Source organism: Serinus canaria, chromosome 2 (assembly GCF_022539315.1).
Source record: "Serinus canaria isolate serCan28SL12 chromosome 2, serCan2020, whole genome shotgun sequence".
In the NCBI taxonomy this organism is placed as follows: domain Eukaryota; kingdom Metazoa; phylum Chordata; class Aves; order Passeriformes; family Fringillidae; genus Serinus; species Serinus canaria.
In genome coordinates, this window is record NC_066315.1 from 20183491 (window position 1) to 20210701 (window position 27211).

Consider the following 27211-nt stretch of genomic DNA (forward strand, 5'->3'; position numbering starts at 1 on the left):
AAAATAGTAGATGTAGCCAACAGGCAGAGTTAAAGACAAGCAGGCTAGTGCCAAAACTGTTACATTACTATTGGTGATTATTATCTGGCATCACAGACTTATCAAACACTGCTTCTTCCCTGTAACTGCATGGGAAATTGTTTTGTCTTATTTGTCTTACATTCATAGACCTCAAAACCCCAAGGACCCATTTACACTGTAAGGTGCAGTACCAAGTAATTTAGAAGTTTACTTTCAACCTTTTTTTTTTTTTTCCCTTGGAGCAGATTAATTATGGTAGAAGTATTTGTAACAGCCTATCTGTCACCAGAAAATAATAACACAAGGCAGCTAGAACTGTGGTGGTTGACTCACTGGAAGGGTATTACATGATCTGGTTAAACTTAACAAATTGAATTTGCTTTTATTTTGTTAAAAATCAGTTTCACAATGGATTAGCTAATGAAGTGTCCTTGTGGTGACTGAAGGATGTAAACCAGATATAGGGTTTTTGAGCTGGTCTGTAGTAGAGATGTTTATAACTTACATTTTAAATAGACATTGAGGATAAATGAACATGCAATGTGTTTTTCATCAAACATACTGCCTAGGAACTTTCAGTACTTGAGAAACAGTGCTGGTTGCCAGCTGTATTTCAGATGATCTCCTTATCATGTAGATCTCAGTAACAGAGGCACTGTGCAAACTTAGGAGTTTTGTTATAGAGAATCCAAAAGCCCGTGTTGTCTTTTGTTTAAAATAGAATGAAGCAGAAATTATTGCATTTAGTAAAATTTTGCCAATATAAATCAAAAAACTTGAGAATTCAGGAGTTTTTTATTCTTTACAGGCTGCAAAGTCTCACTGATTTTAAGAGCATTAGGGAGCAAAGTCTTGAGTCTGACATCTGATGCTGTTTTGCAATGATGAATAAACTGAATATAAATGTCTCTTCTGCCAAAACTTTGCGTGTCTTACCATGTGAACCACCAATTTCTCTGGGGAACAAGCTTGGCAATTCTTTGTAAAAGGTGGCTATTTCTGAAATAAGTAGCAAAGGACAAAAGTGCAGAAGACAGGAAAGGGCCTTTTTGCTATTCAAATAGCCATTCTGAACTCACAAAAATGTAATTCATGAGAAAGCCAGGGACCTGAAGGTTTATTCTTAATGTCTGAGATACCCTTTGTGTTGTGAATTCTGAAGGGAAAAGTGTGGATTATTTCTTACTTGAAATCAATACGAGATACTCAAAACAACTCTTGTAATTGCTGTAGTTTACATTCATACCGGAATTGTCAACTGCAAGAGTGTATTGCAAGTACATATCTGCTTCAAGTCACCAGAAATGTTCAGGTTTTTGTTGCCTAAATCCAATATTTATCCATTATTAGAAACTGTTTTTCTGTGTCTTCATCTGTAATACTAGTAGGCTGTAGAAATGAAAGTGGTTAGCAATTGTTTTACTTAGAATTTCCAAAACATTAGGCACATGCCCAGGGTCAGCTAATGTGTCTCAGCTGGGAAGCAATAGCTTTAAAAGAGTAATTGCAGATGTGCAGAAGACCTGATCACTTGCAGTCTAATGTAAACTGGTGAATGCCAGTGTTGGTATTTACACCTTGACATTTAAAATTTTTGTTGGGGTTTCATTTGTTTATTTTCTTTTTTCTTTTAAAGCTGAAGTATACTTTCCAATAACAAAATTTAACAAACAAGTTAAAAAACCTCAAACAACAAGCCAAACAACCAAAAAAAAACCCAGTAGGAGCCTCTTGCTCTATTTATGCTTCCTCAGAATTCAAACCATCCTTTCTGAAGTCTCTCTTGCCCATGATCCAACGCACACTAAAGTAATGAAATATCTCTTAAAAAATCAGATTTTCTCCACTAAAACTGAACTTAAAACATAGCAGGAATTATATTTGTGGGAGAAAATAAGTGAGAGAAAATAAGTGAGAGAAAGGGAAGGAAACAGAAAAAGCCACTTCACTCAAGTGAAATACATTTTAATTACTTTTAGAAAACATAGTTCCATGAGCAGGAATCTCAGTCAAGAATGAGGGTTAATTGTGTGCAGTCCAACCTAAGAATTTTGATGGTGTATTAAAATATTACATGCTAGAAAGGAATTTACAAATAGTCATGTGCTTTCTTAGTCTAATAATTCCAGAAACATCAGATATTCAGCTACTCTTTTGTCTAGACAAATGGCATATTCTTGCTAATTGCAAGTACAAAAAGCCTATTTGAAAACTAGGTTTTATGGTAGTGGGAAATGATAGAAAATGGACTATGTTCTTGTAAGCTTTTTTCCCTTCCATTACTTGAGATGGAATTTACATCCTGTGCACAAAATTACACTGATTTGATCAAATATGAATATGTATTTTCCAACCTACATACCTATGAACATATAGATCATATTTTCAATTCCTGTCTCAAGTTTAAGAGTTATTGAAAGTCATCTATTTTGTATTATGTGAACTATTTCCAGTGCTGAACCACCAGATCTATATTGCCCATTTACAACTTTCTAAATCTGCTAATAATTATAGCTACCTGCTCCTGAGTCACTGTCCCATGCATATAGCTGGCATTAGGTTGTATACTTAAATTCAATACCCATCCCCTTCTGGATTGGGATGACAGTCAAAAAGTAGGTGTGCTTGCTCCAGAGCTCATAGTATGCCTTTGCACAGGAATATGTAGATAGCCTTTGAAGTCCTGAAACTAGGGCACTCTACCAGTTGTTGGTGATAAAATCACCCGAGAGCACCAAGATAACACCAACACACTTCAGTGTGGAATCAAAAGATGACTTACTTGTGTTTGTGCAGTGTGTCTCCAAAAATGAGATGTTTGAGCAGTGTCTCTCAAAAAATGAAATGCATTACTGGTACCAGTGTGTACCAGCATCTCCTTCTGTGTTAATTCTCCTTCTCAGTTAATTCTCCAACATTCTATTTCCCTTTCTGAAAAAATAAACTGTGGCAACACAAAAACCTGTCCAAAACTATCCACATGGGTGGTGGACAAGAACAGATAATAGCCTATATCATATGGGTTGTGGTATTTTCATAGCAGGTGGAAAGACAAACAGTAGAAAGCCTTTGCCAGAAAAGCTAAAAAGAGTGTTCCTCAGGTGGTGTGCTGGTGGATACACCAGCAATACAGAGACACCTGGGATGCTCTGAAACACTTGCCAGGCCTGAGCTATGGCTGCTGTTCACCTGCCCTGTACCTGAGGAGGACAGCCTGGGCAGCCACCCAACAGAGCAGTGCAGGCATTGCCTGCTGCCCTCCCTGCAGCATGAGAGTGCATGGAGGACATTTGGTGACCAAGACTGGAATATGTCATAATAATTGATCAGTCTATTTCCCTATGCATATCTCATTTCACCTCTCTTGGATGGGTCAAATTAGGTCCTGGCCCCTGAGAAGAGAGGAGGGTTCCCCAGCCAGCTGCAGTGGAACAAAACAATGGCACACATGGACACATCTATAGCACTAAGTTAGAGCTGGTCGGCACTATCTTGGGCCAATATGTAAATGGTTGCTAAGCAGATTTAGGTTGCCAGGTAATCCTGTGCTTGATGCTCTCTGGCAATGACAGAGCTGAGACCCTGGAAGAGAGAGGCTCCGTTTGGGTGCCCTGCAGCTGTGGGGTGGAGATGGATCTCCCTGGCAGTCCCTGGGATCGCCCTGACTGCAGGCTCCTGCGGATCACTGTCCTGCCGGAGCCGCGCTCACGGCGGATGGGCCCGACCGCTTTCGCAATAGTTTTCACTTCCAAAGCAGGCAGCGTGAACCAACGTGCCCTGCAGTGAGACAGCCGCAAACCCTTGGATCCTCCCGCTGCAAGCGCCCAAGTGCCACCCTGCGGCTGCCCCTCGCAGTCCCCGCCTGCTCCGTGCCCTGTCCCTTGCCGGGGAGCGGCACCAGCCCTGCCCCGGGACGCTGCTCCGTGCCCTGTCCCTTGCCGGGGAGCGGCACCAGCCCTGCCCCGGGATGCTGCTCCGTGCCCTGTCCCTTGCCGGGGAGCGGCACCAGCCCTGCCCCGGGATGCTGCTCCGTGCCCTGTCCCTTGCCGGGGAGCGGCACCAGCCCTGCCCCGGGATGCTGCTCCGTGCCCTGTCCCTTGCCGGGGAGCGGCACCAGCCCTGCCCCGGGATGCTGCTCCGTGCCTTGTCCCTTGTCGGGGAGCGGCACCAGCCCTGCCCCGGGACGCTGCTCGGCGCTGCCGCCGACGGGAGCACGGCCGGGACTTCGATGCGTCCGGGCGCCTGTGCAGGGGCTCCCGTTGTGCTCGGTCCTGTTATCAGGGACATAAAAGGAAAGAGGCACTTCTTACATTCCCCTACGTGACCCAGAGCAACGGCTCCATGTGTGGATTTTTTTGTTCTTTTGGGGAGAAGGGAATGTAGGTGGGTCTAGTAAAATAAATTGCAGGACTTTTTGTTTTGATTAAAGCCATTGTGCAACTACTGCTTGTATTTTCTGTAGTCGCATTCCTACAGCTACGCTCTCAATAGAAGGCAGCTTTTTTTTTTTTAAATGAGAAGAAAGCTTGACAAAAGGTTACAGTAAAGAAAGAAAAGCTAAGAACATTGATAAGGTATCAGCCCTAATCCACACATCAGACAGATATAAACCTGTTTAAAACTGTTACAATGATAATTTGCATTCTCAAGTGCAATGGCAGGGTGATAGAAAAACGATTCAAGGGTAAATGCCAAAACTAACAATGTTTTGTTATAAGAAAAAGGTATTTTTCTGTCTCTGCAGAAAATGCCACATTCATGTTAAAGCACAAAATACAGTAAAGGAATAGATGGCAGTATTTAAAACATGCGGATGAGCTCCAGAAACTTGAAGGCATTACTATAACTGACTGCAAAGAAGGAACTATTTATCTTAGGAGTCACTGGATAATGTGTAACATATACAGAAAAGAGAGGTACAAGGTCAGCTCTCAGGAGCGCTGGTAGTTTGGAATTGGAAGTATTCTTTATGAGGCCCTCTGCCATCTAACTTCCAAGAAAAAATACCATAGCAAACAAATTCTTTCAACCCTTCCTTTTCTCTCTAGTTTTCTGTGAAGGAAAGCAAGATCATTTCGTCTTAAGAGTGCCTGAAAACTAAGAATACATGAAAGGGAGAAACACTAAAGGGAGAACACAGCCTCTTCCAGAAAAATTCCTTTATCTATAGATTCATGTATTTAAAGTTTCAAAGGAACATTATGATTATCTAGTTAGAACTGCCCGACTGGCTGTAAAACCTCACCAAGTAATCTCTCCATCAAGCACATAACATCTGTTTGAGTAATTGCACACCTCTTACAGAGAAAACTAGTCCTGATTTAAGGGCTGCAAGCGATGAAGTTCTGCAGTCCTTATTCAGGATTTGACTCAATGAAAACATTGGCATATTGTGCTCTATGTCTGTTAGATTTGAAGCAATAGAAAGATATACCTGGCTTTAAAAACAGATCTGTTTCAAATCTCTGTGAATAAACTCTACAGATTTAAAACAATCTAAAAGAGAATGCATCATAAGAACACTTGTGCTGAGTCTTCTCTTTTGTAAGGACACAAAAACATATTCTATTATTTTTCTTGGAATTTTTAGAGAACATTGACCAAAACAATTAAGTCAACAGGTGAATCTCTTTGGAGAAGAGATAATAGGAAACACTTATTTAGTTTTCTGTTTATCCATAGGAGCAGTTTTCCAGCCCTCTGTCAGGCTAGAGGTCTTGATTTACATATGGTAATACTCCACCTTCAGTATCTTTTTAAAGACACTAATGTAAAGAGATTTACAGCAGAGGCACTAACCTTAAGTAGTGAGATAAATTCTCCCTTATTGCCACAGGAATTCAAACTTTCCTATGCTGCTGAGACTTCAGGCTTTCAGGTTTGACACCAGAGTAAAATAGTCATGAAACTACTCACTTATTGACAAACACCACAAAGGCCAAAGAGCTCTGTTAGAGAAATAAAGATTACCTGTCTTTCTGAACAATGTATCTGTGCCTGTGGTGGAGGCTATATAAATACATTTGGTGGTTAAATGTGATCAAGATACCTGATAAGCATATATAGCCAAAAGATGGCATTTTCTTAATAAATTTAGATACAATATGTTCACAGAACATATCTGAATGGGAACCTATGCTCATATGCAACTTTAAAGTACACACTGCCAGAAATTACTCATCCCCTTTCAGGCACATTAATAAATCGTAGACAAATATTTCAGAATACAATAACATTACTAAAATATGATCATATTGGTAATCTTGCTTTCCATGGAAGCAAACATTAAGCATACATAAGCATGCAAACTATGGTAACTCTTCTTTTTGAAATAATGAATGTTTTCAATATTCATTTTCACCATTTGATACAAGAATAGATTTTGCTTACGTCCAGTGATGCCCTGCTATTGCTTGAATTGACTGTCCCAGCTGAAGGTCATGAAGTGACTTGGTGCTAATACAAACAGATGAAGTACTGAGAAACGACTTTTTAAAAATATTACCTTAATAAAATCAAGTACAAGCTCCAGGGAAAAAAATAAACTTTTAAAACAGAAGCATTAGTCATGGCTTCTCAACTCACCTTTTAAAGTTACATCAACATAAAAAGCAATAGTAATATTTGCACACCTAAATAAAAGAAGCTAGGATTGTACTTCAGACCTTAAAAAGAGCTCAGTTCACTCCCCTGTCACATAGAGACTTCCTGTGTTACCTTGGATAAATTGTTTGCGACAAGGTTTCTGAAGGCATGCAGATGTCTAAGTTTGTCTAGATTTGCATTGGGGTATTTGCTACAGCTTCTTGTAACTAACAGGCACTGAAAATGAATGTATATCTACTTTTAAAATTATCTCTAAGTTTGGTTTATTTCCTTGAGGGTTAGTCAGTGGTTGACTAAGGGTTCACAAGCCCATGAGTGTGGTCTATCATAAACAGTGCCATTCAGTATTTTTTTCACTTTGTATTTTAAAAAGTTAGTATGGTGCCTATGAAGCTTTTGAGAACTAACAGGCCTGACAGTCTGCTGTAGGACAGTAGACTCTGTTCCCCTCTGAATTATGAGAATAATTGTACCTTCACTAGGAGCTATCAGATAAATACAGGACATATTGTGAGACAGCCATGTTGGGTCATACTGTAAAGATATTTCAGGACAGAGTTTAGACAAAGAAAAGAAAACTTCCAGTTGCTTCATAAAGAGTATAGGTCTGTTCTGTAACTTCCTCTCCCTATTTCAACAGCTCATCAGAGGAGAAAGAAAAAACCTAATTTAGTTCTCATACAAAAGTATAAATAAGGTAGGGGAGAAGTCCTTGTACCATTGAGATCCTGTAAAGAGCTGAAATCACACTGATGAGTGTTGCTCAATACCTCCTGGAAGTTGCTCAGCATATCAGAATCAGGGCAGAATTTGTATATTTCTTTCAGACCTCGTTCTGCAAAACTAAATTAAATTAATAATTTCTACTTCTGCAGAATTAACTTGAAATCAAGAGGACTAATTACACAAAAATCACTCAGGATGGGAGGAGTTGCAGTGAGAGTACATGCTCTCTAGACAATTGAAAAAGCTCTTTCCACAATGCACATCACATAACTATGATTAAGCTAATTGCTGACAGGAAGGCAAGTGTTTATTGAATGTGATGTCTCAGAAGCAACAAGAAATCCCTTCATTTGAGGAGCCTGGAAGGAATATCAGGGGAAAGCAATTTAAACATATTTTTTATAATGCTTCATAAGCAGTTACTATAAGCAACCACCAGAGGTGAGACAATGCAAAAGGTGGTTAGTCCAGTGCTTGACTGTCACAGGATCCATCACACACATGAGAAATTGTATTATACTACAAAAAGAGTATTCCCAAATTTCTGTGTCATAAACTTCAACATTTACACTTGTCATTTTTTTCCTGCCACAGTGGTCCAGTAAGATGTAACTGATGAGAATCTTTATGTTGACAAAGTAGAAAGTGCAGACTTTATGCGATTGCTTTATGCCATTTAGCAGTTTAGCTTTGTCACCCTTTTTAGATTTAAAGAAATAATTCTCTGTACTAAAAGGCAAAAAAAAAAAATCTATATTCAAATTATTCAACTATGGTTAGTCCACTTTAATTATTGCATATAAAAGTGTTTTATTCTTTTCCTCAATCAGACTGGCAGAGATCACTTAGAGCATTCAACTAGAACAGTCTCAATAAAAACTAATCAAAAGCTCCTGTGAGTTTGAGCATGGGATCTGGTAAACTCAGTAGCAAATATAACAGAACTCTAAACATTCATGTTTACAAAAAAATAATTACAAAAATCTGAACAATAAGTTAATAAAGTAAAATAGTTATCTACTGTTCAGATATAAAATCCCAGCAACTTAATTTACACATTACTATGGCAGACATAACAAAATTGTGAATAATGCTATCCACTGTCATAAGTGGTACTTCGAGATTTCCAGCAGAAAATTTATATTTTAATTTTCTGTTCAAATACAGCCAAAAGTAAGAGGCAAAGCCAGCCTAATAGTAATCCAAGGTTCTGAAGGAGAAACATCAACCAGGGTCGCCGTGTCTGAATATGAGTCATTTCAGGAAGCTAAAAAAAGAATGAGACAGCAGAATGAGAGCCAGATACATTCATCTGTGGGAAAAAAAGTTATGGGAAAACAAGGCAAACTTCATTTAAAAAAAAAGCAATTTTCAAAATGCTGAGCTTCTGACTATAGTTATTAATGTGTAGCATTTTCTGTACATTTTGGCAAAGCTGATCTTGACAGCGAAATATTTAAATTAATCAAATTCTACCCACCTTGATTCTTTTACTAGCACTGACAAGAATTATAAATAAGATTCTGAAATTTGTTAATGTCTCAATATTTTGTAGTAATTTTATACAGCTGTCTGCAAGGAAATGCTTATTTAGTAAAATTAGTGATTTCCTTTTGTGGGAATAAACTAGTTGGAGTATTTTTTGCCTCAGTACTATATATAGGGTCAATCATGCTTTTTCTGAAATAACTGGCAACACTCCTATTTACTTGGGCTTTAGGAAATGTACAAGTAGAAAACAGGAGTTTTAAAATATGCTTGAAAAAAACCCATGTTTAGTATTTTTCTCCACAAGTTTTAAATCATGTAATGGAGAAACACTTGTTTATAATCATGATAAAAGCTACTTACATTGACCTTTCACTCTACACAGTGTATTTTACCAAAGGTTTAAACTAAATATGTGTCTAAACAGAGCTTGCAGAAATGATGTCTCAGGCTCAAATTCTCTTAATATTTCTGCTTTATTCAGGGGAAATACTGATGACTGCTAATACTGTCACATCAACTCTGGAAATAAATACAGAGCAATAGTCTGGTGCTGACCTCTGGTCTTGGTTGGGTGATTTTTTCAGTGCTTGAATAAAACTACTGAGTTCCTGTGCACTTTGGAGGCTCTTCACAGTAGCTGTAACAGCAGCAGCCACTGGGAGACAGTGGAGTGGTGCTGACCAAGGAGGTTAACAGGAGTGTTTGCTATGCTTGTCCTTCCCTCTGTCAGAGGGGGCTCTCTGGGGTTGCTGCTTCTGCATTCTTTTTTCTCTCAAAGTTGGCCTGGGCCCAAAACAAAACTGTGCTTAAAAATCTGCCTCCACTTTAAAGTTTTGCCTGAAAAAAACAGGGAAACCCAAATGCTCTGGATTTTCATTACAACAAAGCAGTTGTTTAAATTACAGTAGAGAAACTTATGCGGTCATATTTGATCAGTGTTTAAAGAAAAGAATAAACTTTTAATCTAAAGAAAGTGTAAACACCTCAAAGTTCTAATGTAAATCAAACTCTGAACTGACAGTTTTAAATGATCAGAGCACACAGAGTTTTTTGTGTATATAAGTAAAGACTGTTAATTAAGACCTAGCCTGAATGCAGGGTTCCACTCTAGATGTTTAGTCTTTCCTATTTATCCTTATAATCAGTCTATTTTTTCCTCTTCCCCAGTGTTCCTGAGGGAAAAGTTCTCCAAACAGGAAAATTTTCTCTCCCACTGCAAAATTTAATTTTGTTGTCAGTGACAATTTATTTATTTATTGCTGTCAGTGACAATTTAGAAGCTGCACTCATGCACAGTAGGTTCCTAAGAGAGTTTTCAAAAGGAATTCTTAGCAAGTAGTACCCTTTCCACATCCCATGGTGATGTCTACTCCCTCCATCATGCATATAATCAACACACCAAGCACTTCTATGGCCATACCTAGTGTGACATCCCTGCTTATCTGTTAAAATAAAATGGCTGCTGTCACAACATCAGCTATGGTTACCCAGTTGTCTCTGAACAAAAAAGTGTGTGGTGCAGCAGAGAGAATGTTTTTGTTTAGAAGCATAAACCTATTTAACTGGCAGATGCAAACCACTTCACGAGTTAAGGGAGCATAGCAGCACATCCAAGCTCTTGGAAGCTATCACACTTGCTAATGCTTCAAGTCTGTCCGAGGCAAAAGAGGTACTGCTCATCAAGGAAGTGCTCTGTTCTGCTCCAGCTCATGTTATCATGAGTGCATGAAAGATAAGAAGAAATAGGAAGCAGCACACTTAAAGAAGGCATGTGAGGCTCTCAGGCTTGTACTGGCTAAAAAAGAGTTTTCACCAAGCTGGGCACATGTGGCATGGCTGCTGCACTGCAACAGTCCAGCAGATCATTTTAAAAACTACCCTCTTATCTTCAAAACTGAAAACATTTTTAAAATTATTCAGAGTAAACTCCGGTTTTGCATGATTTCTTGGTGAAAAATGATGGATATAAGTGATTTTATCTTTTGTTCCTTATTCAATTTCTGAAATTATTAGCCTACCCAGCTTGCTAATGGAGTTACAATGCCATTTGTAGAAATGAAAAACCTTTAATTAACAACAGAAATAGATTTGTGCTACTTTGTCTGTGGTGGCAGTCTCACGGTGCTGTTCTGTCAACAAACCTCCACTCACATGCCTCAGTGTTCCTCAGTGCAGAAACCAGCGAGGCTGTTCAGTTTTATTTAACTGCTATTCTGACAAGCACGTGAATATGTGAAAGCCCATAAAACAAGTACTGAAAATTACAGTCAAACTTTGTGTGCTTGTACACCACTGGCAGGAGCACTGATGACTGTTGTTTGTAGATGAGAGTGCAGCACAGTACAGAACCTATTCTGTGCAGAAAGTAGAAAAATACAAAAAGAATGGTTCATTTTCTCTTGAGACATGCGATACAAACACAGAACTTTTCAGACCTATAGATGCCTGCAGTGATACATAAATATTTTTTAAAATAAAATAATCCCTGTGATATTTGACACTGACAAACAGGTGAGGCACTCAATGGCAGTTCTTTTCACAAAATGCAGAGAAAGTCTGATAAGAGTTGTTTTAATAAAAGGAATTGAGAGAAATAAGGTCCTCCCCCCTCTCTCCCTTCTTTCTGCCCTTCACATCAAGACTAAGATTATGATGACAAGCTGAGAACAAGGCAAAACATGTCCCTGTCTCTGCCTGGAACTATATTCTCTCTTGGGATTTACAGCTGGCACATTGCTTTGAAGACTGAGGGAAAAATATGGTATTGTTCTAGGGGCTTGTGGATCCTTGATAGATGCCGATTTACACTGAAGGAAAAATACGTGTACGGTGTTCTTAGCCCCATTAGTAAAACCATGCCTAGACAGTTGGTAGGCAGCCTCACTTCCAAATTTCTCTGTCAGAACAAGCTGCAACTTGGTACACAGTGTTCTTGTCTGTTATTTACTACCTCAGACAGGACTGTTGACACATCCACAATCCTTTGGCCGTTCCCTCTGAAGCTCTTAGATGAAATTTATGTTCATTTCACTTTAGTTACAACAGCAAAAACAGACTAAAATACTACCAAGGTCTAAGATCAATTACTGTAAGTGGAATTTTAAATAGGTTATAATACTGGAATGGCATATCAGGTTTAAAGTATGACGCCTGAGCCTGGTAAAGAGCATCTCAGGCATGAAGTAGTAATGAACACAAGGGAGAGACAGACAGTCTTGGGAAAAAACAAAGTAATAATTTATGAAGAGGCTTCTTTTTTTCTCCCTCTTGATCTACTCACTCAAAACATTCCATCTTTGTGGAGGAGCTTGCAAGGAACTTTACATGAACACATGATGTTAAAGACCCATGTGACAAAGGTGGGCAGGCATTTAAGTTCTGCATTGCTACAAGTGTGACTTCAATATCCATCACTTCAATAAATTATGTGGCCTGAGACATCTGCTATGAGCTATGATTGCTCCACATTTTTGCTCAGACCTTCCTCCTACCTTGTATCTTTACACTTATTTTTCTATAGACAATCACTGCTATTGAACTGGGTGTATGAAAAATTTTGGGCAGCTATAAAAAGTTGAGGAAATCTGAAGGATTTTTTTATTATTTAAGATCTAATTGAAACCTCCCTAGGACAAAAAGGAAGTGTTCAGGATAAGCATCTTACATTTTAGCTCTGAAACTGCAAGTTTGCATTGAAACAAAGAGTGAAAAATATATATAGAAAAGGGCAGAAAAAGAAAAAAAGGTTCAAATACATGTTTTACTAAATAACTAAAAATACATTGTTTAAAAGTCTTTAAAAGATTTTTTTTAAGACTCCAAAATTCCATTATGTCTTTCTCTTATTTTAGCCTCTTAATGGTCTTTATTTCCCCTGTTCATTATAATGGCACCTAGCATGAGAGTAACACAGAAGAATAACAGATTACTTTTTTTAGCACTGTACACACACTTGCTCTTCCCAACAAGCTCTTTTTGTCTCCAAGTTCATCCCCCTGCATTTGTCTGACACTCATCTACGATGTGGCTGTGCTATAAAGAAAATATAAAAAAACCCAGAAGTTCTCACCATTTCTGCTAAAGACAAGTACAAGAACATTCCAGCTGTAATAGTAAAGATCCAGTTTTGAATGGATGGGTCAGTCGATAGAGAAAGGCCAATATAAAGTCCTAAGAATGCTGTTAGTGCACTTATAAAATTCATCAAAATTGCAATCTTCGTTGGGAGCCCTGTACTTAGCAGCACAGCAAAATCTCCTGCATAGAGAAGAAGAACATTTATTATTTAGCTGATAAATGTAATTTTAAGACTCTTGGTAATAAAATATGAGGGAAAATAATTAGAATATGCAAAAGGTAGTGAATGATGGATACCTGACTTTAGAATTCTGTATAATTAGTTATAAACTTGTCCTGTATGAAATAAAAATCTCAAAACAACAAAGAAGTCATAGTGACTTGTACTTGTTAAGCTGTTCCTAAAGATAGCAGACAGTATTGAGGAGTGGCTTTCTGTTAGTTCTCTATGTTCTGTGACATTTCCAGCTTGAATACATGCAAAAGTGAAGTACATGGTTTCCCAGAGTTTCTAAATCTTTCTCCACTGGGATCTTGCCAGTTCAAATCATGTGGGTATATTTGCAGCATGGTCATTGAGTGTTTTACAGATGCTGCAAGTCAAAGTATTCTATGCCAGTCTGATCCCAGTTTAAGTTTAATCCACTGATTTCAGCCCTAATCACTTGGAGTAAGTTGTACATCAGAACCCCATCACATTTTCTTCTAAAATGAAAGATTTCATAACAGGAAAAATCTAGAAGATTTGAAAAATTTTGCTCCATGACTGTAAAAATGTCACTTTGACACAGGGCACTACTGCCCCAGAGCTAAGAAGCTATCTTTGGAGGTAAATGCAAGTATTTAAATTTGCTTTGCTATGCTAACAAGAGTTACCAGTTTTACAGCAATCCTTCATCCCACCTTTTTTGTTTGGAGGAGTTTTCTACATAGTACATGAAATCTTCAGTCATTTAATGATAGAAATGAGAACCCTCAGTTCTCAAATCAAACTTCCCAATTCATAAACATTCATCAACACAATGTAAGGAGCAGCTTCAGCCACGCTGGAAGTTTGACCAGAAAAAGTCAATCAAGGGCAGTATACAATAGAACAATCATCCTGTCCTGTTCAACTGTAAAATTAGCAGCAGGAATGAGGGTAGCAAGGGGAATACTTGATTAAACAGCTCTGCTACATATTGAAATTCTTGGATAGATGAATGAACGTCCTGTTGTGTCAGGCATGGCCATTACACACCTGGGTCCTGCTTACAGTTTATTATTTTTTGTGTCTGTACACATAAGAACAACAGGTCACTCCTGACCTGAGGTCATTTGCATCTGGAGAAGGTCAAATGGGAAGGCATCCAGTAATGAGTGCAGAAGCCCCCTGTGGTTTTTGTGAAGGGCAAAGAAAGTATCAGTCTCACATTGTAACAGTGTAATTCATGAGGCTGTAAGCAAAAATTCCCACAAATGTCATACAGGAAAGAAATTTCTGGGAAACCTGGAAATACAAAGTCAATCAGGAAAAATACATACATATATTTCTTACCCATTTCATGAGGAATTTCATGGCATAAAATAGCAACAGTCGTTGTCACACCTGTTTCTGTTGAGGATGAGAATGCTGCTCCTATTACCAAGCCATCAGCAAAATTGTGAAGACTGTCACCCACCAGAACCATTATTGCTAACAAGCTGATTTTTTTACCTCAAAAAGAAAAACAAACAAACAAACAGATAAAAAGCCCAGTGTTAACCCAAACAGATATTGCCAGTTTTTTTATGTTACAAAAGATTTGGGGTATTTGGTGATTTTGCATATAAAATTACAAAAAGTCATAATAATCAGAGGGAAAGAGTGTTCCTCTGATTTGTTATGGCACTTCCTTCAATACATTTGAAGTAAAAAAAATGTAGGTTCCAGAACATATCAAAACGAGATGCAAATACCGACACAACTTCCTTATTCTTACTAGGTCAACTATTAGACAAAAAATTAGGTTTGTGTCCCATCTAATGAAGCATCCTAAGGCTCTTTAATAGTCTTTCTTTATTTGATGAAATTCACACAAGTTTTGTAGTTGTTATTTGGAGTTCTTCCTCCATTGTTCACAGAATTGCAGAGCTATAATGAAGATGAATATTTGGTCTCAATGCAGCTGATTATTTTAATCCTGTAAAGCTTGCTACTACTGAGTAGTATTTGCAGGGTCTGTTTTTTTATGCAATTGTATTACAGTAAAAGATAAAAATGAAAGACAGCAAGCCTCAGAGTATCACTTTATAAGTAAAGGGTTACAGCATGCTTATATCCAACATTTGTTCCAATCAATTAATGGCTGTTAAGCTCATAGTACTCCAATCTGGAGCACTACTCATGGGTCTAGATGGCTGTTTGTCTTTCCCATGCTGCTCTGTGACCTTGTTTTAGTGTGGAACAGTATACTGGGTGTTGGTGGCATCACGTCACCTGACATGAGTGGAAAGGTGCTACCAGTGATGCAAGTACTGAAATTAAGCTAGGGAATTAGGGACAGTCTCTCTGCCCAGCCTGTAACACAGACAGCTGGGTGGAATGCTGAACAGATTCCCAGGGAGGCAGTTTATCTCTTCAAGAAGCAGCAAGGCTCCATATAGGTTCAATGTCTAAACTTAGCAACACACATTTGGCTGCCCCATCCTGTATTTTTTTTTCATTCATTTAATTCAGTCTTACAGTCAGGGCTGCTGAATGTCTGTCAAGAAACTCATCCAGCTTCCCTCTACACAGAACAGACAGAACACTTTAAAAAGGGTCTTTCTCATGCCTGAAGGAGCAGGGTCATGGTTTGGGCCCTAAATATGTATTTTTCTAGCTTTTGGTGACCCCCCACTGCCATAATATGACAGACTAAGGAGCAAATGTCAAGCTGCACCCATCTGTCTGAATACAGTTATTACCAGGTCTCACTCCAGTAATGTTTCTCTGAAATGACCATTTTATAGTGATGGGGAGATATTTTTCTCACAGCAACTGGCTAGAACTGAAGTCTTCAGACTATTATAAAAAACACACAGAGCACATAAAAGCCTAACAACCATATTCAGAAAATCCTCCCTGGTTGTCTGGGAGCTCTGTGGGTTCAGAAAAATTGGCAGGCTTGTGAGATTTTGCTGCCAGCTTACAGAGCAGGACGTGGATGTCCCCAGTTTGCACAGTACTTTCTAAACACTATGGGCAGTTTATAATCAATAGTGCAGAGCATAAATTACATAGAAATAATAGATTGCTGCCTTACATTAAGGTTGTGATTTGTAATAAGCACTGGCCAGGATGAATTCATGGCCTGCCCTGAGGTCTTATTAGTCTGTTTTGTTCAAGTATCTGATTGCTGGAGGAGATATACCATGATTACTGGAACTCATTCCAGGATGTTTTAGTATAACATAGAGATCAGGTTAACATTGTGGAACAATTACAGATATAAGCTTTGTGAACTAACTTGACAGAAAGTTAAGAAGATCCATGTATAAACAAATCTGAATGTTTATCTTACTTTACTTTCAGCCTATTTTAAAGCAACTTTGTTACTGGCAATTATCTCACTGCATTATATTCCAACACAAACTATTAACTATTAACTTAGTACCTTTACTTTTTCTACAAAGCCTCTTCTTCTCCAACAACCTTACTTTTTTTATTTGCTTAAATAGGGAATTAGAACTCAAAGCAAATTCTATTCTATAATTTTCATAAAACTAATGGGTACAGGACCTCAACCATATACTACACTTTTTTTAAATTTAGAATAAGAGTTTAAAGCAAACATTCATCCATAAATAGATATTTTCCAATGTTTTCATGACTAACACAGAAAAAAATTTTCTAGTCAATGTAAAGTGTCACTAAGAACAACAAATATAAAATGCTACTGTTTGGTCTTCTCTAATATTGATAGAACAAGTATGGATAAATGCAGAGAGGGCCAATCAGACATCTTTTTATTTAGAAAGTTTCTTGCTTTCTAAGTTACTCCCTGACTATCTATGTGATTGACTCTTTTTGCAGTCCTACTTGACAGGCATTTACAGTGAAGCTTTGCAGTTCTGGCTTCTCTCTTAGACCTGCAGTTCCATTCAGTTTTGGGAAAGAAGCATCTCACTCAGTATCAAGGCACCCAGGTATGTTTGTGCTCTCAGCTATTTAAAAGAACTTTAATGAAACAAACTTTTGTAACTACGTATTCCCCCCCCCAAATAAAAAAAATAAAACCAAAAAAACCACCAAACCAAATTACCTCCCACCCTTCCCTACTAAAGTTTCATTTATGGAAGACTGAGGTATGAGGAAAAATTAAACTAAAGAAAGATTACTGAGAAGCTATCCCAAATTTAGTGACTTGGAACAAATAAGATTGGGATCCCTAGAAATGTGTTGGTGCTTAGCAGGTAATGATGACTGAACCAAACAGAAACATCTAGAGATGAACCATGTAGTCACATTTAAACTGGCACTGGACTGTGTATACTGGAGAGGTGAAAGAGAAGAAATGAAAATCCAGATTTCTAATGCTTCAGAAATAGAAATTAAGTCCATAAAAACTGAAGAAAACATTAAGAACCTAGAAGAAGATAATGAAACAATTAAATAAATCAAACTGATGACCTGAGATCACAAAATAGTTATAGTAAATCAACTGATTTCAATTAAAACGTTATTCTGTCACTTGAATGACTGCAACTGTTCTGAATTCACCAAGGTCACAAAGTACAGTTAAAGGCAAAATTTGGTTTAAACTCTATTTTTGTATTTTTACTAGGCAACAAAAAACCACAGAAGACAGGAATTATCAAAGTTCTCAGAAGCAAACAGATTACTGTGAAACTGAGACCCATCATGAGGCTGAAATTCCATACCTGTGATAAATCATTATTGCTTTAAAGAGTCTATTGCTTTACAGTGTAAGAGAAGAAGGATGCAGAATTGTATTAGCGCAGCAAGCCTACACAAAAATGTTTCACCGCTTTCAGAAATAAAAGCCTGAGGTAAATTTAAAATAAAAATATGTCTTGTATTAATTTTTGACTATTTCCCTTTAAGCAAAGACTTTAGGAAAATAGATTGCCACAGTGAGACAGCAAATACTAAAGCAAGGACAGTGTGAGATTAATGAACTTCACAATTACAGGGTTGGCAGCTGAGAAGGTCTTTAAGCAGAGATTAAATTATGTAGCCAGGCGCCATCAGATGTGATGATGTGTCACACAGCAAACACAGAGCTAAGCCAGCTGCACACTTTCAATTCCATCTTAGGTCTGAAGGATTTTCCTGTCTTGTCTAGTCTTTTTTTTGATACTAACTTTTTTTGCTGATCACCTTGCTGTCTGGAGGAACTTCAGCAGGTTCAGAATCTTCCGGGCTTCTCTAGTTAAAAGCAAAGATAATGGGTCAGTGTTAAGAGTGTCTTCCAGCTGCTGCCATAAATACAGGAAAAGATCAACAAAGTTCAAGCTATTTGAATTAAAGATAGTCAATGGTTATTTGCACAGATGTCATTAGAATAATTTACTGGCCACTGGCAGTGTGATTGGTACTGCAGAAACACATAAAAGAAATCTACCTCTCCCAGAGAGGGTTAAGGCTAATTCAGGTCGGAAGAAATACATGCATAGGCATTGCTGTAACCCAAGAAAGCCACACTTCTGCTTGAATACACAGAAATATGAGCCAAAGTCCAGAAGGGACATTATAATTAAAATTGAATGTTTTGATTTTGTCATGACTGGATAACTTTATTTTTTTGGAGAATGTGTCCATAGGATTTCCAGGAAAAAGAGGAATCTTTTAAATATTTTAGGTACTCATGTTCTTCACAGTTTCTCTGGGAAAACACAAGACTAAAAAATATGACCATCAGTAGGTTTCATCCCCTTTCAAAATATGGGGGTTTCTCTTCAGGGTGGTGCAGCCTCCAGTGTCTTGTGTCTTGGCTTTTAGCAAGGGCTTCATCTCAGCAGCAGGCAACACTGGCTGGGCATAGCAGCACCTGAGTGCACTCCATAGTGAAATCTACCCTTACTTCAAGTGAAGAAAAGGTGACTTCCTCCTTATCCTAGACAGATAAATTGATGTACCAGCCCTAACATTTAATTAATAGATATTGCAACTGTTGGGAGATAAGGGAGAACATGAAGAACATGATAATCTCTCTCTGTCCCTAACTGCTTGGGGCTTTGCCTTCTGATTGGAGAAATTATTAGAAATTGATGTGAAGGAGAGAGAAGCCAAAAAACTTCTTTTCTTGAAACTAGAAAGACTCAGTTTTAATTTCTGAGGGCTAATTTCCCAAAAAAGTGTGTTAAAACCTAATATGGGAGCCAGTGGAGTCAACAACAGCACGAGAGCTCTGCATTAGGGACAGCAGCCACCACTCCAAAAACTGTACCAGAGATGTGCACTGACTACAGAATAGGATATGTTTATTGGTTGGTCTTAGGTTGGTTGTGATGAAGGTTATGTTCTGTAGAAGCATGAGGAGAGAAGGAAAAAGAATTGTTTCTCATATTCTACATTTTAAAGGAAACATAAATATCTCTAGTTCTCATGATTGCAGCCAGTATGAATTCCAGTTATTGTTCCACTTCTCCTATATTTATTCACATGCCACTTCTTTGAACTGTGAGTCAAATCTGCAAGACTAATTACTGATCTGAAGGATTTATAAGTTTTTCTTAGTCAATCAGTGTTTGTCTTAGTATTACTCACATGATTCTGAAAAATTGGCTGCTCTTGTGCAAACCAGCTCAGCCAGGCTAATTCTATACAGGTATTGGGATCTGTATAGAACTATGGGGGGATCTTGCCTCTGAGGGGAACAACATGTTCATTCATTATCATAAACAGGAAGCTTTGACATGTCTCACAAAATAGCAAACATGCTTCACTCCTCTGTTTGATCTGGTTTTTATTGAGAGTTTTCCAACTGTGTTTTAGAGATTAGTGGTGACTCATGAGGCTCTTGTCCATCACAACTACATTAGTGAAATGGAGTTCACCTGTGCATCGAGATACTGGATATAAACTGAAGACATTTGTTGAAAGAAAGAGAAAACGGTAAAACTTATAACTCAATTTATTTTGCAAAAATTTATCTGTCTGGATACTATCCACAGACAAGTCTAAAAGTATGTGACTTCTTGTAGGTAAGCACAATTCCCAGATATCTAAAGTGTTTGCATTAGTCTTTAAATCTGTGGAAAAATGGATTTAATCTGTTCACTAATTATGCACTCAACTCTCCTGGCAGGAAGTTCCAAAGTTTTTCCTAAGGGAGAGTCTGCCTTTACATATGATCAATGTATGAGAAGAAGGGAGAAGGAAAATCTTCAAGAATTTTATCAACAAAATGTATAACAATACAGGAGGTGTATTGTTATATCAACACACTTAAGAAAAGTTATTATAAAATATCTGTTCTTGATATATCTGTGAAAGCTCATTATAACTTTCAAAATCTAGAGATTCTTGACAATCAATGTCAATAATAAACAAAAGATCAATAAAGACTGAAAAATAACACTGATTTATTTTATTAATTTTGTTCATTTCTTTAGAGGAATGGATAAAGAAGAATTTTAATTCAGGGAATTATGTCATATTGGTAACCTACCAACTGTATGGTTGAAGTAGATTTGCCTCTGCCTGAATGTTCATTTAATTCAGACTCCACTGGAAGATCATGGGAATGTCCCCAGTGCCCATTAACTAAAAAAAGGCCCTGCTGAATGAAGATGCTTGGCAATTAGTTCTGAAATCCAATGAACACAGGTGCAGCAATTCTCAGTGTTTTGTGAAAATTTATCATTTTTATGATTTTTTTTCAAACAAAATCTGCTGAAAAAGATCACTGGCTGGCATCAACATTTCCTTAAATGTTAAAAAAAACTTGAAAAAAACCCTGAAAAGGGAATCATATATATCAGTCACAATCACAAAGGTTTGATAAAACTTAACTTATTTTAAAAATCAAATTCAAATTTTAGGCTGAGATAGATATAAAAATTAACTCTGAGGATTCACCTAGTTCTCAGTAGAAGAAGTTTAAAAATTGGTGGGATGATGATAAAACCCTTCTCTCAAAGAAGGAACAAAAAGGACTCCTTTTTACCAAGCAAATAATATATCACAATCATCAAAATACTCTCATTCTATTAATCTCACATTATATTCTTATGGGTGACTCAAAGATAGTGGGGATAGGGAGTCATTTAGGTCTAAATCAGGCCAGTCTTCACACACTCTGTAAACAGAACAAGCAAAGGTTTAGCCTTCTTTAGTGACATTAGGACTGTCTCTCATGCTGAGAAACTTAATGAGCCATCACAGTTTGTGCTACATCCTATCCCTCTGCATAATCATATTTTCAGGCTCTGGCCACACTGAAATAAAGCAATACAATTACTCTAAACATGGCTGTAGCAAGGAGATCTTATTAATAAAAATTGAGTCCTACTGACTGCAACACACATATTAGATTTTCACATCACTGGGATAGGGATCAAAAGCAATTTGGAAATTTTAAGATATCATTCTTGAAAATATCTTATGCTTGCATCTATCTTTCTATTGCATCTTTCTCCTCTTCAAACAGAGCCTAGAGCAAACAACAGTCACTGCTATTTCATATGGATACACACTTTTCACCTGCTCCAGTGTGACTCATGAATGCAGGCTTATGGAACACGTTTGATGAACTGTTCCCTTTCTGGAATTATAAATACATGAAACACACTCATGAAGCAAGCACAATGCACAGAGCAAAGCAAAATAGAAACTGAAGGTCAATCTGGTAGGAGCACTTTGGAAAGCAATTATCAATGCTTCATTTAACCCACAGAAATTATAATTAATTTCCACAATCATTTTAACATTCTTTGCACTGCAAAATCTCAAAATACAACAGTTTTTTTATAAAGAGTGAATTGTACAAAGCTTTACCTGGTCACGAGGTGTTACCAAAAGAAAGAAACACTTTTCTATCAGAAAAAATCCATGAATTCCTCCAATTATTCCCAAAAGTTTCCAAATATATTCTTTTCCCTCATAGAAATGTTCTATGTCTTGTGCTTCATGCTTATGTAAACCAAGAGTCTAAAATAAAAGAAATAAAGTTAAAAAAAATTAAAACTTCAATGTTTTAATTTTTGCTACAGCAAGCCATAATACATTAATTCCTTTAATTCTCATAATTTTATTTTCCGAGTTCTGTCAAAGTTAAATTGTGTTTTGAAATAATCAGCTGAATAGTAGTGCATGAAATTAATCATGAGGAGCGCAGCTATACTACTTCATCTCTCAGTGGTGAAAGTAACACTGTTTTTAGGGACAGTTTTATGAAATTACCCTTTATATAAATGAGATGTATTTTGTTTGCAATATATTGAAGCTAAAATTCTATAAAAACTACTTGCATTATCTTAAAATGCAAACTTCATAATAAAAATAGATAAGGAGCTACTGGAGAGGGTCCAGCAGAAGCCACAAAGATGTTAGGGGACTGGAGCATCTCTCTTATGAGGAGAGGCTGCTGGAACTGGGCCTGTTCAGTCTAGAAAAGAGAGGTCTGAGAAGGGATTTCATTAATGCATACAAATATCTCAAAGGTGGGTGACAAAAGGATGGTGCCAGACTCTTTTCAGTGGTTCCCAGCGACAGGGTGAGGAGCAATGGCCATAAAGTTCCAACTCAACATGAAGTAGAACTTCTTTACACTGGGTGGCGGAGCACTGGCATGGGCTGTGCAGGGCAGCTGTGGATTCTCCCTCTCTGGAGACATTCAAAAGCACCTCAGTGTATTGCTTTGCAACCTGCTCTAGGTTATCCTGCCTTGGCAGGGGCTTGGACTAGATGATCTGCAGGCATCCCTTCCAACTCTAACTATTCTGTACTTCTGTAACTGCAATTCTGTGAAAATAATCCCTAAATTAATTAATGCATAATTAAAGCAAACATGCATTTCTGTTGGTTTCTGTTCTTTTCTCTAGTGTCACAGCACAGCAGCCCTCCTTTGCTCTGAAAGTGAGGGCTCTAAGGCTACTAGATACATCACTTAAAACTGGCAAAGGAGAATACTTTCACACTTAAGAGGTGCTGCTGAAAGAAATGCATTTGTCTCACATTCAGTGAGAATTGCCTTCCTTTAACCACTCTCCCAGTTTTGCTTCCAGAGATGATGCATTGAGCATAAAGAAAATTTTAACCAGAATCTGAAGCTGCCAGAATCTGAAGATCTCTTTCTGTGACCACTGGAAGTCTACTCATACCATCTGTGTCGTATCAGAGGAGACTGTTAAAAATAAATTATTACACAATGGGAAATTTGGTTCTGTTTTGCATTTTATCTTGTTTTTAAAATTTAGATTATTAATTTAGGAAAAGATCATGCTACCCATTTTATTACAGTTCTAGGCATCAGGATTAATTAGGCTGATAGTACCTGGTTCTCTGGAACAATCTGTGGAGGGGACTGTGAATGGCTTATACAACAGTAGAACAATTTTTGTTAAAATATGTTACAGAATCTGCCTCATAAAATAAATTAATACCCATCCAGAACGTGCCTTGCATGGGACTTGTGGGGTTTCTGAGGTTTTTTTTTTAAAAATAGGAACCTTTCTTTCTTTGAATTCATCAATCATGGATTTCTACTTATAATTATTTTTTAATCTCTCTCTGAGCTACAGAGTGCAAATGTAATTGAGGTGATGGGGGAATTTCATGGAAAGCTTTATTTATAACAAGATGAGCATCATCCAGGTTTAAATGAAATATTTCTCTTCATATATGTCAACATTTTAAAAAGCACAGAAGTGTCTGTTACTTACCTGAGGAATAAGATGTAGCAATGCATCTCCAGAAAGGGTTCCAACAGCCAAACCAACAAACAGCTGTAAAATGAGTGTATAGATTTCTTGACAGGAGTTAAATAAAATGAGAGTTGTACCAAACATAGATCCAACAGTAATAAGTAAAACAGCAAGAGTGCTGTAACCATATTCTGTAGAGGAAAACAAATGAAACAAAACAAGGGCACCTTTAATCATCCAATATTTGTATTTGTATTTGAGTATTTTTTTTGTATTCATAATTGTTGTTGAGGATTTGTTTTCATACCTCTATATACAAGCACTCAGGAGAAGTGATTAATTGTGACACTATTTGATTTCAGCTGGGATTGAGTTAATTTTCTCCCTAGTACCTGGTAGAGTGCAGTGTTTTGGATGCAGGATGAGAATAATGCTGATAACACACTGATGTTTTGGTTGTTGCTAAGCTGTGCTTACCCTGAGTCAAGGACTTTTCAGTATCTCATGCTCTGAAAGTGAGGAGCTGCACAAGAATCTGGGGAGGTGGGGGAGGAACACCTCTGGGACAGCTGACCAAACTGGCCAAAGGGATATTCCACACCACAGAACATGCATGTCCAGTGTAGAAACTGTGAGGAATTGGCCAGGAGGGGCTGATTGCTGCCCAGGGGTGAGCTGGGCAGCAGTCAGCAGGTGGTAAGCAATTGTGTTGTGCATCACTTGTTTATCTTGGGGGTTATTTCCCTCTCTCTTTCTTTTTTTTCCTTTTGTAATCTTCCTTTCCATTACTAATTGCAGTAGTAGGAGGAGTAGCACAAATTGAATATTTTACTTTATCTCAATTATTAAACTGATAGCTCAACTGCTGGGTTTTCCTTTTTTCAGTTCTCCTCCCCAATCCCTGTGGAAGGAGGCAGTGAGAGCTGGGTGAGTGGCTGCTTCATATTTAGCTTCTGTCTGGGGTTAAGCCTCAACAGCCACATAGATTTTTTTAGTCAAGTGTGAACAGAATTAGAAGCCCAAAACCATTCATTTTTCAGGCTTTACATGTAATAGTCTGGTACTTCCAAATTTCAGACCATAAGAGCTCAACAGACTGTGGCTATGCAAATAAGAGGCACTCAGAGCAGCACAGTGAACACTGCTCTGCATTTGCTTCCTCTATTTAAAGATTTATGCTTAAGATTCTATGTTCTCACATACCACACCTGTGTAATTTTACAGTCAACACCACATTTTTAACCAAATCACTTTTTGTAAACAATGAAGGCCTAAAAACTCAAATAAATGTAGTGGTCTAATTTAGGTTCTAAAAAGAAACATTTTGGTCCAATTTATATGTAAAAATCTGGTGTGGAAATACATCCCTTCAGGTGATACACCAGGACCACCAGCCTATTTTTCCCAGATTACTGGGATGTTTTTGAATGTTAGTCTTATAACTCCTCAGAGTTACATGCTGCTCACATTTCCGACCTCTTGCACAACATGAATCCTGATTAATTTCTATGGAAGTCTTATAATGGGAGGTAAAACACTGATGAGAAACACACATAAAGGAATTAATGCCAAAATATTTAAAACTGTCACTTAACGTTTCAAACATCAATAGCACTGAAAGTGCTTAGCACCTCATAAAATCAGACAGCTAATTTCACAGACTGCACATCCAAATATAAGAGTATAGTAGATATATATGGAATATATATCTACTATATATAGTAGATATAGTATATCTAGGCCTTGGTGACTTAGCCAAAACAGCACAGCCCATCAGTAAAACAGAGTTCAGAACAAGACTAATGAGCCTATGCTCAGGTCACTAGGTCACACATAGGTCAAACATGGAATCCTTTATCTGTATCAAGACAACAGAAGTGTCCCTGTGGTCATGGAAACCTTCCTTTGTCAAAAAGCACAGGGAAAGGGCTGCAGAAAGGGCTCTTATTAATTCCATTCTGCACTTGAATAGTTCAATTTTTCTCATCTCTCACCTTTATGAGATCAGTAAAATGTCATTGATTGGGCTGATGGCTTTAGACTTGGAAGAATCCCACTTAAAAATGAATTTTTATGAACCTTGTATGTGACCTGGGTAAGTTCCTTTCTTTTCTTTCTTTGTCCCTTGATTCCTGATCTAAAAAATGGTCATATCTCTGTAGCACAGAAAAGATCAAAGCAGTAAAGACTGCAAGGTGTTCAGGTAATGAGCAGAGATATAAGGTAAGAAAGAAGGACTGCTGCCTATTGAAGACCCATAATGATTCTTCCTACTCTGTATGTCTCTTTCTCTACTATAACAATTCTTGGGATATCCAAGAATTTAGTATTCTCCTGTGCTTTTTACTTCTGGGATATTCACCTGTGTCCTTTCATGCTTTTTAATTCATGTGCTGTTCCATAAGGAGCATTGGGCAGCGGGATGTGGGGAAAACTTACTAGCTCAAAAAAGATCTAGTCATCTAAAACTGACCATGTAGATACCAGGATAAAGGCATTGAAGACATTGATTTGTAGCCTAAAAAGTGCTCCTGTAGATGCAGGCAGTTATGGTTAGATGTATATTCCTTTTTGGTTATTCCCAACTCCCAAATTCCCCACCAAAATTAATGTGTTTCTCTTATTGCACCAGCACACCTTGATTTGTAACCCAGATATCATTGGCTTAAAGTAAGAAAAAAAACCCAGAAAACACATTGGGAAGCCCTATTTCTGATTCAGCTGACCCTGAATCTGAGTCAGCTCAGATTCAGATTTTCCTTTTATAAGGTGAATTAAGGATTGATTACGGTAGAAGTGGAATCCACGGAACAGATGGGGCAGAAAACACGGGAAGCAGAGGCATGAGAGGGCTACAACTGCAAGTGGAAACAACCTAATGATACCCTCAGTCAGCTCTTGTCCCAGCTCTATCACACAGGTCCTGCTGCTCTGTTACTGTTTTTCTGGATGTTTTTCTTACCCCAATATTATTCTCAAAGGTTCTCTGCTAAGAAATATCACAAGCTGAAGCAGTTGTGCAGTAGCATTCCTGCAGAACTTATCTATACCAAGCATTTGCCACATCATGGTATAAAGTGCCAGCTAATGTAACTTTGAAGCTTTATGTAAGAGCAATGCAATGATTACAACAGAAACCTGGTGCAAATTTCACAATATAAGCCCTTACTGCCCAGTAATCCGTAGATGAGGACCTGTTATTGCCCACCTGGTGGCAATATCAAGCAGTCCTCTAACAAAGGAAGAAAATAAAGCTTAAAACCTTACATGGGGAAATAGAACTCCAAATGCTATAAAATTTAGACCATTGAATCTCCTCACTTCTCAATATAATACTGTTATCTGACATGTATGCTATGAAATGATAGAATGCATAAATTACAGATGGCATAAATCCCATGTTTTGGATTATTAATGAATGAAAAGTCTCCAGAAGTCCTTGCACCTCTTTATCTGA

At 37.7% G+C, this 27211-nt stretch overlaps 1 protein-coding gene and 1 long non-coding RNA gene across 2 annotated transcripts in view; one reads left to right on the forward strand and one right to left on the reverse strand.

Annotated features, from left to right (window-relative positions):
- LOC108961471 (uncharacterized) overlaps window positions 1–20471 on the forward strand; it is a 33678-nt gene extending 13207 nt beyond the window's left edge. The window contains exons 2-5 of the long non-coding RNA XR_001989785.2: window positions 16958–17070; window positions 17709–17934; window positions 19883–20002; window positions 20196–20471. This is a non-coding gene — a long non-coding RNA (uncharacterized LOC108961471). The remainder of the gene's footprint in view (window positions 1–16957; window positions 17071–17708; window positions 17935–19882; window positions 20003–20195) is intronic.
- Window positions 8492–27211, reverse strand: part of SLC39A12 (solute carrier family 39 member 12) — a 32123-nt gene continuing 13403 nt past the window's right edge. The window contains exons 6-12 of the mRNA XM_018909363.3: window positions 23773–23945; window positions 21887–22039; window positions 20559–20669; window positions 18250–18313; window positions 14459–14617; window positions 12914–13101; window positions 8492–8620 (exon numbers count right to left, since the gene is read on the reverse strand). Coding sequence (XP_018764908.1) covers window positions 8492–8620; window positions 12914–13101; window positions 14459–14617; window positions 18250–18313; window positions 20559–20669; window positions 21887–22039; window positions 23773–23945 — 977 coding nt within the window. The remainder of the gene's footprint in view (window positions 8621–12913; window positions 13102–14458; window positions 14618–18249; window positions 18314–20558; window positions 20670–21886; window positions 22040–23772; window positions 23946–27211) is intronic.